This window comes from Tyto alba, unplaced genomic scaffold (assembly GCF_018691265.1).
Source record: "Tyto alba isolate M040663 unplaced genomic scaffold, T.alba_DEE_v4.0 Super-Scaffold_2, whole genome shotgun sequence".
Classification (NCBI taxonomy): Eukaryota; Metazoa; Chordata; class Aves; order Strigiformes; family Tytonidae; genus Tyto; species Tyto alba.
The window spans coordinates 88,715,861-88,729,856 of NW_024881282.1; the positions used below are offsets into that span (position 1 = coordinate 88,715,861).

The window sequence follows — 13,996 nt, forward strand, 5'->3', positions numbered from 1 at the left end:
TCATGTGTTAATTGGCTTCTTCAGTTTTGGTTTGCCTGTGGGATGTTTTTTCTTTTACCTGGGAACCATTTCCACCAGCGATACTTATCCTTCCCTATCTGCTCTTAGTACAAAGTTGTTCTTCAGATGACGGTGGGCCAATTCCAGCCTGCTAAAATGAGCAGAAAGAGTGCAGTTGTATTTGGGCTTTGGATAAGGCATTATTTACTCTGAGGTATGTGTTTGTCCTAAAAATACATGCCCAAAAAAGTCAAGGTTTAGTTCAGAAACTTTGAACCCAATCCCATTGCCAGTAGACAGAGGAATAGGTCACAGATGTCTAGGTTGGTTGACTTGCCGGGATGCGAGATAATCACATGAAGGAGCATTGTAAGGATGGATTTTATTTTTTAAAAAAAGAACAAATCTTTGTCATACAAGCCATCAAAATGAGTTCATCTTGTCTGATCAGGTTAGTAAGGACTTTGGACACCTTAGACAGTCCTTCACTCCTTGCTCCCCCAAAATACAACCATCAACACTGAAGCTGAACATAAGTGGAGAGTTTGGCCGGGTGTTTACCATCCTAAAAAGCTAATGGCTTGGAGCCAGATTAATTTTTCCTTCCCCTTGTAAAACAGCAGTCGTTGTTATTTCCACAGCAAATCAGGAGAGAAGCTCTGTAAGAACCCATACCATGTTTATGTGTAGAAAATCTGTCCTATCAGATCAACTCAACACGTGCCATCTATACCTTTCAGCATAATACAAATAAATAATAACTCTGCCAGTAAGCATACAAACGCGAAGATTTCCCAGGTGAGGTGAGTCGTCTAGGTCACTTTGTTCCCATCAGCCGCATTCCTGACTTCATACTCAGGTGAGCAAAGATTCATGAGTTCAGCTTCGTTCTGTTCTCTTCTTACCCCAAGAATCTCACTGCTGAGCACTGGGAGGCTCTCAGGCTGCCCAGGCTGATGCTCTGTGTAGGGTAGATCAGCTTACGTGTGCTCAGCTGTGCACATGTAGAAGCCAATTGAAGGCTTGGGAAGCTAAATTTGCTTTTTGGTTACCTATGCTAATCCGCTATTATTATTTATTAACCTATTTGTCAGCTGATAGAATCAGCTTTTGATAAATATTAATTCTCTCTGGTTTTAAATATCAACTTTAAAAAACCAAAGCAGTTTGCCAGCATTTCAGTGAATAGAGATTTCCCTCACCTCTCCATTTATTTCCCCCATCCCTTACTAACTTGGTTTTCTCAACCTCTTGATAATCAAAAGAGCATTTATAATGACAGGGACAAATACACTTCTGAAAGTAAAATGAAGAGCCTAAATAAAAAATCACAGAACAAGAGGTTCATCCCACTCACTCTTTCATATTTCATTATTTGATAACATCAGAAGATGAGTCCATCAGAGCTGCTTGGGCAAAGGCAAACAGGAGTGTGTCTGATCAATATTTATTAATACTTTCAAAGACAGGGGAGGCAAAGTTGAGCAGACTTCGTAATGGAGTGAATAATTACTCATGCAAATAGGGTTTGGCCGAAGGCAATGCCATGCCAAAGCAGCAGTATTTTAATTGCACCCAATTAAAAATGCATACCTTTCGCTCACTCGTACTGTCTCGCTTGCTCTCGTTTTTATTTTGTAGGAAATTTTTAATTAAAAAATAATCTGATCCTGAAAAGAGTGACAGATGAATCCTGTGTTTATTAGGTTCCGAATTCTTCAGTAATCCAAGATTTGGGGCAAGCTAAAAAGGAAGGCAGCTGTAAAGACATGAGGTAAAGATGGGCTTGCATTGCTGAGCTTGCCCGGTGATCAGTCTGGGCTGCAGATGGAGCAACTTTAGTTCTTGCCCTTTCTTCTTTCAAGGTGCTGTGTCACCTTGGGAAGGCCACGAGTCCTATGCTTTGGAGCAAAGACTTGCCATCTCTCAGAGAGGTTGCCCCATCCAAGATATCCTCTCTGTCATTTTGTTGAAAATCCAGCCTGAGCTGGCAATGGTAAAAATCTCATTTCGCATCTGCTCAGCATAAATTCCCTGGAGGTGACCAGTGTTTCCTAAATCTCAGTGTTTACCTTGGCAATCTTACTGTTTTTTCTACACATTGTGTGTATAACTGTACTTAAGTTATTGCCAGTACCGTCAAATTTAACCTTATATTAGATTTCTGACTATGTATTGAAGCAGCTTGATAAATACCCAAATCTTCTAAAACATTGAGGCTAAAAGCAGCTTCTGGGCACTCAGTGAATGAGGTGCCAGAAGGATACTATAGAGCCCACTGGTAGGTAGCTGTTATTCAAATCTGGGATCTCAGTTTCTGCAACATCCCAGATACAACTATTTAATTATGCCAAGTTCAAACATAAACGTTACAGGACTAATTATAGCTAAAGAAGGGAGCTGAAAATAAAACTCACCCTTAGACCACTGCCCCACAGGGCTTTATCAGTCCCTGCCTGTAACTAGATGTCCCTTGAAGTGCTTTAGCTGAAGAAAGAGCTGTGTTTTCCTGGCTGGGAGAGAGTTTACAGGAGTGCCAGTGTTACCAAGAAGGATGAGTCTGAGCCTCTGCAGTGCTTCTGTCACCTGCCACTGCATTGCTGCTTGTGGAACTGCATGAGATCTGCTATTTTTTTGCTTATTACGAGTTTACCTGCAAGAGAAGCCAAGGTTTAAAGACTATCTGTCAGTGTGGCAGCAGGTGGATTGGGTACACAGGCCATACCGTGATGTGCTCCTGAGCCAAGACTTGGTTTTCCATACCAGGAGGTTCTCAGGAGTTCTCCACGCATGTCTCAGGAGAGTGCTGGGGCTTTGTCGTTGCGCCAGGATTAGTGTCAGCACTGTTAGCAGTTAAACTGCTAAATCTCTTCCCGTGATTGGAGATGAGGTTTGAATTATTATCCCTCTCCCTGGATCCAGTACTGAGAAATCTGCTCCCAAGGTTTTGTGGCTTCTGCTGTTGATGTTTTTATCAAAAGGTAAAACGAGATGCTGTGGTTCTGCAGGGGACCAGGTCAGCCTTGCAGAATGCTTCTTGCCGGAGCCGTAGAGATGTTCTCGGTTCCTCTGTGAAACGGTGGCCTCGTTCAGCTCTATCAGCATCACAGTCTGAGTGAACAAGAGCTGTGACCCTTGAGAGTATAGCAGTAAATCGCATCACGGCGCGCAGTGGCACAGCAGCTTCTGGGGGACCACGAACCATGCCATTGGGTTCCCCGTCATAGGCGCAGGAACTGAAATCAGTAGTTGATGCAGGGTGACTCAGTGTTACCCCAAATCTGATGAGTTTGTAGGTTGCAGAGATTCTCCAAACGCCTTCTACAAGTAGCAGCCGATACGGGGATGTGGAAGATCTCCCCCATCCTTCCCTGTCCACCTGCCTTTTGATCTGCACAAACATCCTTTTATCATGTAGTAAGTCAGTGGGATTTGGCATTACCAAAGCTGTTCTCAAGTGGCTTCCATGGTTTCCCTTTCTTTTTTCTAAGGGAAATATTGTCACGGAGACAGTTGTCTGCCCTGTTGACCACCTGCTTCTAAGGGAACAATGTGTCCTTGTAGCAGAGCCCGCCTCAAAGTCCCCTTGGGCAGTCTATGATGCTGGTGAATGGGTCCTCCATCAGCTTGAGCTTCATAGCCTGGGTCTCAAATGTGTGGAGCCTCACAGCTTGATTGTTTTTTCCGCTTATCATTCATCCCCAGTAGCTATTTTTCATTTGCATCTTGTGCCTTCTACATGTATCCTCTCCAGCTCACGCACATTCCCTTCTTTCGAGCACAGAACCCAAATCCTGTTAGTCCTTGTGCTCTGAATCAATGATTCTGGAGTTCTCTTTCTCAAGCCTCAAGCCGTTCCTCCCTCCTGATCTCGGCTGGCCCCTGACCACAGTTGTGTCGGTGCAGACTTTCAACTACAGGAGCAAATTCTCGGGTCACAGCAGCAGGCCATGTCTTGAAGAAGACAGGGAAGATAAAAATGCACAGCTCTGAAGCTCAGTAGCCCAGCCACACTAGCAGGTGAGGCTTGAGACACTCCGAGACATGTGGGTTTGCTACAGCCTCTCACAGTCATTGCTGCAGTGATTTGCAGTCCGGTGGCATGCTGGATGCTCTCTGCAAAGGCACCAAGCCAGACCTAAGAGCCTGCAAAGTGAAGAACAAGAGAAATTTAATATGCAGCTTTGCCATGTTTGCCCTGATTGCTATTTTAATGCATTCAAAGAGGACAGAAAGGGAGGGAGGTGATAACTTTTCCCAGAGTCCCTGCTCTTGGGTTTTAAATAATTTATTCCACCAAGACCTAAGGATTAGACTGCAGCCTGCCCTTGTCCTCCTGAAGAAGCATGGAGGTGTCATGCAGGGACCTCCTCTTCAGCTGCTCTGGCCCATTTCTGCCTCGTTTTGCTCTTCGGCCAAAGAAGTGCTGGGTATTTGGCTGAAACAAATCCTTGCTGCCATGTGATGCACGCAGACAGATGGGGATCTATTCACTTCGCCTTCCCTGAGCTTTTCAGGTCCTTGTTTCTTAACAAGGGTATATGACATCTGTAATGAAGCTATAAAGTTGACCAATTCCTCTAGAAAAATGGTTGCTTTTTCATCCATGCACTTCTTTTTTTTTGGTTTTGATACCTCAAGCAGACCAAAACCCACAGCCAAGCCTCACCCCTTGCTGAAGCTTGCTGCAGTGGAGTCATATGTGAGAACCTTCCCCTTAACCCTGACCTTGAAGGGTCTGCCCAGGATCGGGAACCCCTCTGCCTAAAGCAGCTTTGTAAAGCATTATACTTTCATAGCTCCCTCTAGATAGGATTCCTTGTCTTGGTGCTATCTAGACCACAGATCCCTTGGCACCAGATCTCACTCCGTGGTACAGGTGGGGAAACTGAGGCACAGAGCGCAGCTCTGTGAATTGTTAAGGCCGTGCTAGGAATTCAGAAAAGTGTTATTTAAAGGGCATCAGAGTCCTGATTCCCCTTCTGCTGCATGACCTCGAGGCAGTGCTTTCCAAGAGTCACACACTCTTCTCCCTGTTTCAAACCTTAATCAGTTTGTGTTACAAGGGAAGGAGGGAAAGGAAAAGTCTCTCTCTAGTTTTACCTATTCCACCTGGGCTGTGGAGTCAGGGCAAATAACCCAGTCCCAGCCCATTTTTTCTGCAGTGCTTGGATTGGCAGCTGTCAGAATTGCCCCACTGCTTCCCTGGCCTGTGACATGTTTTCCCTTTCCAGTAAGTACTTGTTTAAATTCCCTTCCTTGGAAATCCATTCTTTCACTAATGCCACTTTACATTAATTTAAACCATCCTGCATTGCAGCCTCTTTATTATGCCTTCTCTTCAGATGATCTTTTACTTATTAAAAAAGGCACCTCGGCTCCTGGCTCAAATTTTATTTTGCATTATTTAAGATCTTTCGCTCAGACTGTGTGTCTCAGTAGCACTGGAGGTCTCTGGAGTTTTGGGCTTGGAGATCTTCACATGCTCCGTATTAGCATCTCTTTGCAACAGGGGTTCATTAGGGACAAAAAACTCTACTTCCCCTGCCCCTGTGATTCCTTTCCTTTCCAGAAGACTCACGTTCTTGCAGGCTGAGTGACTAGATACACATCTGTGCATCACTATATATATATATATATATATATGTCTGTATCTGTATACTGTTTTCTGCACGCTGGATACCATCAGCTGATGGTAAGTAACTACTAGGAAAGGGGAGCCCTCAGTTCCCCGTAGTTTGTGTTTTACCTGAGTGTGGAAGAGTGTGGGAAGCAGATTTGTGAGATTTGTTCTCCTGTGCACGTACATGCCCACTCGGCATCTCCTGATGTTCAGTATGTTTGTGCTCTCTTTGTACAGTGCCTGACACAGCCTTCTCTGCTCTTGTCACTGCCGAATAAAAGTAACAGTCGATGGTGTTCTGCAGAAATAAAGGTCTGGAGCACCAAGTATCACTGTTGACCAGAGTGGGTTTTTTGTTCCTTTGCTTTTCAGGCAGTATTATGAGATGCTCTACAACACCGCAGACGAGCTCTTAAACCTCGTGGTGGATCAAGGGGTGAAGTACACAGAGCTGGAATACATCTATGCCCTGAATTTACTGCACCGGAGCCAGACGGGTGTGGGAGACCAAACCACCCAGAACATGAGGTTGCAGCGGCTGAAGGAGATCATTTGTGAGCAGGCTGCTATCAAACAGGCCACCAAGGACAAGAAAATCACCACCGTGTAATCTGCTCTGTCACTCGCATTAACTGAGCAGCAGGGGCTGTCAGGTTGCAGGTCCAAGCCTCTGTGTTTCTGTTATAATCAAAGGCAAAAGCGCCTATCTTCTGGGTGGCATTGTAGTAGTGAGAAGGGAAATGCCATTAGAGATTTGGGTTTGGGGTTGTTTTGGGGGTTTTGGTGTGTAATCATGTAATGCTTCCTCAACGTGTTCTCCCAAGAGTGACTGCACATCAGGAACAATCATCCCGGTGGAGATTTGGGTGGGATATTTGGCTTTGCTCTGTTGCTGCTGCTTTGCCTTGAGATTTAAGGCAAGCTGCTATCCCTGGCGGGGTGGGAAAAGAGAAGATTTCACACTGGGTTGGGTCAGTCTTCAATGGAAGTTCAGACCACACTAAAATAAACAGCACCGGGGGAGTCAAGCACAGACCTGTTGGTCACACGTGGGATCCTGATGGTTTTGAAGCCATTCCAACAGCGTTGCTGCTTGCAGCCTATTTCAGCTCTGCTAGAACTCTTCTCCATGATAGTCGTAGATGCATTAAGTTTTCTGTTGCTTCCACTTCAAAAAGATCTACTTGCTTATTTCTTCAGATAGTGAAAAGCCAATTCTCTTAGTGGGAGGTAACATGGGACCATTTGTTTCCACTTCTACTTTTTCATTATCACGGAGCCATATGGCATCAGTTTCTATAGCACATACTGCACTGGATGATGGTGAATGTAGGAGAAAATTGCCAATATAAGGTAATAGCAAAACTTAATTCTCTTTTTCTGAATATATCTTTTGAGTCTCCCCAGCTCAAAAGATACTTTGTAATTGTCATCTGATGTACTGGAAGGACACGCAGGCTTATGTAGCTCGACACTAATGATCAGCAAGGGCAGGAGGAGGGCAGATCCCAGCTCAGCAGTCTGAGGCACACTCAGGTCACCAATTCTGCCCTGCCTTGACCATGCAAAGCCACCCGGTACAAGGTTCCTTATTCACCAAGGCTGAGGCACTTATACCATCCCTCCAAACCGAGAACACACTGCACTTGTGTTTGCCAAGTAAATTGTCAACCCAGCGGGGTTTCACATGCTGAGATAGGTTCTCTCTGAGCTGTGTAACTGCTTGTGTGTCTTGAAGCTACAAAATTAAAGGATGTTTAAAGACTCCTCAAAGGTGCTGATGCTTTGTCTTTTTTTTTTTTTTCCTAAGAACTGTTTTTTTGTGCTATTTCAGAGATTCCCTTCCAGGTCCAAATTCATAGGGTGTCCTCCAAGGTTACACCAGTGTGGAAGTGGTCTTCTGAATCATTCAGTTTAATCCCCAGCTACCACAGGCCAACTGGACAAGAAGCTTCTCAACCTCCATGTTAAAAGTGGAACCAGTAGTTCTAGTAGGTAGGAATTTTCTTCTGGTTTCAATTTTCATTTTATTCATGAACCTGTTTTTTCTTATGCCAATATTGGCCATTAACTGCAAGAGTTCCTTCCTTCCCATGATGAATTTATATGAGTGAGGGTGGAGAACACCATCATGGTAACACATATGATGATGTGGAGGTCTTTCTGGGGTAACACGAGACCTATATTCTGCAGTGTAGATACAGGGAAGTAGACTATTCAGTATCCAGACTTTAGAGGAAGGTAAAGAAGCTGCTTGGTACATGTAAGACAGATTTCAGACCCTCTGAGGTACAGAAGTGATGTGTGAGGAGCTCTGAATTCAGACTGGGCTGCTGTGGACTAATGTCAGACTATTTTTTATTTCTTTTGTCTTTAATTGCTTAATAATCTGAGGCTCTGCCTCATCTTCACATGGCTGATCTCAAGCTTTGCAGTCCACATTTTCCACCCACCAAGCAGCTGTGCTGGTGGGTGCCATGACAGATTGCATGAAATCAAGAACATTTCATACTTAGGAGTATGTTTGCTTCTAAAGCAAATTATTTAAACGCCTCTTCTTTGAACTGCACCTCACATTGTCCATCACACCACCACAAGATGTAAATGCAAAGCCCTAGCTCACGTCTGTGAACTGGCCTGAGGTGTGAGACGCATTTGCTGGATTGTTTGGCACAAGAACACCACGGCACGGGTGTGGAGAGAGGAGAGGCAGTGACTCAGAGGGACTTACCTAGAGCTTGGTGTAGAGGAAAGAAAAGGTTTTGCAATTGAGGTAATTATCGTATATAATTAGATTGCATGTCTATCCTCAAGTGTTCAGGCTCTCAGTCCTCTCCAGACCTTTGCAAGGGCAGTTAACATTCTCTCTGGGTATTAGAGCGGTCACACCAAGGGCACAGAGGGAGTGAGGGTGGCCAGGGGGCACAGAGAAAGGCATGAGCAGCATGTGGCATTGTCATGGTTTGAGCCCAGAGGGCAACTGAGCACCACGCAGCCGCTCGCTCACTCCTTCCCCCTCAGGAACGGGAAGGAGAAAATAAAACAAAAGGCTCAGGAATTGATATAAGGACAGGGAGGACCATTACAGTCATGGGCAAAAGACAGACTCTAAAAAGACAGACCCTGAGCACCTTATTTGAGCCACCCATTGACATACGCTGCCCAAGCTTTCTTGCTACATCACAAGAAGATGCTGCCAGAAAGAATCCCCAACGGCCTTAACAAATCTTTACTGAATATTTTTTCCCAGAAAGGTAGCCTTTGAATTTACCATGTTTTCTTGTCAACAGGTGTTTCAGAAGTATAACATACACAGTGAAGATTATGATTTTGAAGCATAGAAGTCACCAGATAGCTCATGTTTAGACAAAGCACCTAGTTTTGTGTGTGCGTCAGTTTTAGATCACTCACTCCCCCTGCTGCTTTCCAAAAGAGAGTATTAATTAATCAGCAGGCCCTGCCTCTGCACAGTGCAGTTAGGCTTTGCTAAACCATCTCTCAGTAAGTTTCCCGCTGCCTGTGTGTTTCCAGAGAGCGCTAATGGCATGGCAGCAGCCCACTTGCTACAAAGCACTGGGACAATATGAGCAATGAGGGGGCTATTTTGGCACCAAGCCTGCCTGGAAAAAGGAAGTCCCCTTGCAGGGGGTCTGGCTTTTGTGTTGGTGTTTGTTGCAAATCCTCTCACTAATAGGGGATTGAGTGGGTGGGGGAGAGAGCTTTTGGGAACATTTTTTCTTCATTAAGCTGTTATTGCCCCTAGAGTCAAGCTGTTGTGTTTAATAGTAAATAACTATTCAGGCATCACGCTGGCTTATCCACTCGCAATGTCCACACACACACACACACACACACTTGTAAGCACCCATCTGGAGCTGTAGTTGGAAGGCCAACCCCAAAGGTAGTTGGAAGGCCAACCCCAAAGGTAGTTGGAAGGCTAACCCCAAAGGTGGTTGGAAAGCCAACCCCAAAGGTGGTTGGAAGAAGAGGATGACACTGACACACCAGTGGCTTCTAAGTAGGTGTTTGGACAGTCCCTCAAGGGCACGTTGTCTCACCCAGACCTCTATGTAATCTGCTATTCTTTCTATAGCAGCCACCACCCTCTTGGGTATGCTCCGAGTCACACAGTTCTTTACTGATGCTCATATGTGCTCGTGGTCTTGTGCAGATTTGGCAGGCTCTGGCTGTCCTGAATTTATCGGTTCTTATAGATTCAACAGAAGCATAAGTCTCCTGGGAGTACCAGCCCTTGGGAAACATTCTGGCACTACTTTGCCAGCATATACTTTTCTTTTCTTCAGCGTGGTGTTGTCTGGTAACTATTTCTCCATCCCAATCTATGGAATCCGGTCACACAGATGGGGCATTTATAGCACACTCACAGTGAAAGATGGTTTCCCAAAGGGAACAAACCACATGAGGGTGTTGCAAACTGTGCAAAGAGCCAGGAATCCCCTTTATCTTAGATCCGAGCTATGCCAAGTGTGACTTACCCCACTTCTGCCCTGAAAAAGGGACCCAGTCATCAGTCTGGTACCTTCTTACAAGACAACAAATAACTTCTACAGTTCTGTTCTCTGCATCAGTTCTTGCCTACAGCAGTTTTGAAGTCCTGATGTGACCCTGCAGGACACAGTGGTTTATGGGCAAGGCGTAGAGATTTTGTTTTATAATGCAATGTGAAATGCTGTCAGCTCCACCAGCGCTTAACTGTTACATGGATGTGGCCCTTTGGTGCTTAAAGAGACAAGGAAATACTTCTCCAGACCGCAAAATGAAATATTTTCATGGGGGCTGTAAAAGTTCATGAGTGTTTCACAATTTCCTCTTTACAGCCTCATAATCTTTACTGGGTTTTAATTATCACACGATTTTGAAGCCTGTGCCAGACACAACAGCAGAAGTGGAAGGTAAAGCAAATTGCTCTGGTTCCTTTCACAGTTGTGTATCAGTCACCAGCTCTTCCTCTCCCAAGTGCCTCCTCCTTTTGACATCTCCTTGATTAAGGTTGATATAAACCTGCCTATCTGACAGACATACATACAGATATATGAATGTACACAGACACATATAGATAGATAAGCCCCCTCCATGGTGTGGGTCCCCTCAACCACATAATCTGCCATATATGTGATGAGCACAGCCATTCTGAGACAGCACTGGCTGGAAAGGTTTGCTGAGGATTCATCCCACTGAGACTCTCTTTTTGCCTTTTATTGGCTGCGGTTTTATTTTATTAGCTTGAGTCATAATTGCAAATTTCTTTTTGAATGTGGGAGATAGCAATAAAAGGGAGGGCACTCAGGCAGGGAGCAGGGAAGAGTTGCCAAGAGGAAATTAGCATTGCAGTAATGTTGATTCTATTGCTCTTAGACAAGTAGTAAGCTTTTTTTTGGGGGGGGAAAGAGTCATTTTACTGATCTGAGACAAGTCACACAAATGGCCACTTGCACATTGATCCTTAGTCCTGGGGATTATTCCCATAGTGGAACACACTGTGACACACAAGCCCCATTCATCGCTGCAGACCTTGGCCACAAAGCTGACTGTGCTCCCATTTCAGGAATTTATTACCTAAGGGTTCATCCTACCGCACTTTAAATACCCAGTGACCCACATCAATTACATCACAGTAGCAACTTGAGCCTCGGGCAAGGCTGGATGTCCACCGCTGCGTATGTGCGTCGCAGGGGATGCTCTGCCCTGAAGGGTTTGCACTCCAAACAGGCGTGACGGATGATAAACTGGAAAGGAAGCTGAGATGCAAGGAAGTCAAATGTTGCTCTCCAGGCCGTGGTCCCTGGTGTACTAGCCCTGCTCTCTCATTATTGGGCAAAGCCGTCTTGTCAAGCCGAGCCGGAGGTGCCCGTGCCCTGCAGTTCATGTTTGAGCTTTTTCCGTTGAATAGGCAGCGTGCTCAGAAATGAGGCATTTTATTTTATTTTCTGTTCCTTCCTTTGCTGATTGGATCTAACAACTGAGCCAGGAAGGAAAAAAAAAAAAAAAAAAAAAATTAGATAGCTGCAGCCAGCATATAATCATTAAATTTGCTTTCAGATGACCTGTGTGAAATTCATCAGGAGAGATTTATTGGGAAGTTCATTGCATCGGTGTTCATTATTTACTCTGTTAGGCTTAGGCACAGTGGCAATCAGTGGAGAAAATTGGACTGTTAGGGCCTTGGACTTCACTGTTTGTAATTTCCTCTACCGAGTTGCAGCATGAAATATATTTGGCACAGACAAATCACTCCCTCCGCTGCTCCAGCTCGGTGTGCTCATCCAGTGGCATCCAGCCATCATTGCGGCTCTGACAACTGGAGAGGTGAAAGCGGGTCTGGGGAAAAGAAAAGAGGAATAGAAAGCAGCCTGAATCCTGACCCTGGTGCTGAGCACTTCCAAGGGCCTGCGATGACTTCAATGAGCATCACGGTTATTTTTCATGCCTCTGCCACCCATCTGAGGCAAAGCTACTGCTTTTGCTCCTGGAGAAGTACCCCCCTCCATCATCAGACTCTGACAAGCACAAGCAGGCCAAGCCTGAGCTGAGCGGTACCAGGACTAAAATCCAGGGGATCCACAAGAGAGAGATTGATGGAGAACTGGTGATATTTGTATTATACAGGTGGAGTTTTCCTGGTCACCAAGGGGAAGATGCAAGAGGAACCGGCCTGGAGATGAAATTCCTCTCCACAGGTCTCTCCCCCCGCCTCAGGAGCGGTACTGTTTGCTGGCCCTCTGCCCTGTTAAAGACACCTTGCAACAACAAGCAGCAACACGCGACGTCGCAGTGGTTTTGTGATTCTATCGCCAACTCCATCAGCGCTGCAATAACCAGACGTCAGCTCTCTCGTGGTATCTACAGTGCTTCTCCAGCAGGATTGGCTGTCAGAGTCCGTCCCCCCCCACGCTAAGGGACACTCATCAAGGCATCTCAGATCCCCTCACTGTGCCTTGTTTGTCCCCTGGCTTGTGCCCGTCCCACCACCACCAGCAAGGGACCGGAGGAGAGGAGAGTTTCTGGGATGTGAGGGGTTGGGTGCAGACAGGGTGTTGGGCTGACATAAGGGAGAAATGTCATCTCCTGGTTGGGACAGACGTTAGGAGGGGGATCCGCTGCCACCTTGCCCTCATGGGGAAAGTCCCCAGTAGGCTCAGACTCAGAAAGACAGGGAGCTAACGAGAGAGGACAGGAGACCTGGCCTTCTGCAAGCCCCTCAGGTCCTCATGCAAGATTTTTAAGACTATTGCTTTGCTCACGAAATGAGTAAATCCAAACCACTGGCTGCAGGGAACTGATTTAAGGAGCTTGACTGTGCTCCCAGCAGGCTCAATAGCAGTAACACAGCCATAGGAATAAGCTGAAGGGAAGATATCAAACCCACAAACCTCTGCCCCACCACCATGAAAACTAAGGCCTGCAAAGCTGGGGTAAAAGTGATTTGAGCAGCATACAAGCTGCTTGTTTTACACCTTGCTCCTCCTCCCACACAGGAGCACCAAGGCAGCATTTCAGGTTTCCCCTTCCTACATCCAGCTGGGTCCTTTTATTGCTCGGTGCTTCCTTGGTGAATCACCAGGTGAATTTGCATGAGGCTTTAGCAAGTGCAAAGAGCTATCAGAGTGTGAGGGCTGCCTATAAATCTGCTTTGCATGTGGCATGTATTTGAGAGCTGATTGTTTTTATAATTGAATAGTAAATCAATGTATTTAAGGCCAGCGTTTGCCGTTAACACCTCTGAGTATGAAATGCTCCCTCTGTCAATAGTGGGAAGGTTTTATTAGGATAATAACTGCTGATTTAGAGCTTCAGTTCTGGTTTGGTTTGTTGGTGGTTTTTTGTTTGTTGTTTTTTTTTTTTTTTTTAATGCTCAACTCAGTGTTTGCTGTTCCAGAGCCAGAAGAATTTGGGGAACATTTCATACCACAGCCAAGCACCACTCAAAACGGGACATGAGATTGAATGTCTGGGGAAACATCTCTCACCCTCAATGCCACATCAGCCCCTTCAGCAATGAGGGAACAGCAAATTAAGGAGTTTTCCTTCATTAGCACAGCTGGGGTCACTTCTCACCTGCCTGAACTACTCCATCCCCTTCTTTGAGCTTTCAGCTTGAGAAGCTGAGTGTAGCAAGGGCTTTTTTGAGATGAATTTTGCGGGCTGAATCTGTTTCTAACCACTGATCTCCACTGGGCTAAGCTGGCCGTGATGTGGGTTGCCCTTTCTCTTACCCTCCTGGCTTCCAGAGAGCCATTCTCCTTCCCCTGACTGAACATTGGCCTAGAAGATTTCTTCCTCCTTGGTGCATCCAGAAATCCTCCTTCTCGCATAAAGAGCAGGAACATGTCAGATGAGGCTGTGAATAACTAA

General features: G+C 45.6%; 1 protein-coding gene across 1 annotated transcript in view; it reads left to right on the top strand.

Annotated features, from left to right (window-relative positions):
• The window catches only part of EXOC4 (exocyst complex component 4), a 410,569-nt gene extending 403,173 nt beyond the window's left edge, over positions 1–7,396 (top strand). Inside the window, exon 18 of the mRNA XM_042793039.1 lies at positions 5,996–7,396. Within this exon, the coding sequence (XP_042648973.1) occupies positions 5,996–6,233 (238 nt within the window). The 3' untranslated portion in view covers positions 6,234–7,396. The remainder of the gene's footprint in view (positions 1–5,995) is intronic.
• The last annotated feature ends 6,600 nt before the right edge of the window (positions 7,397–13,996 follow it).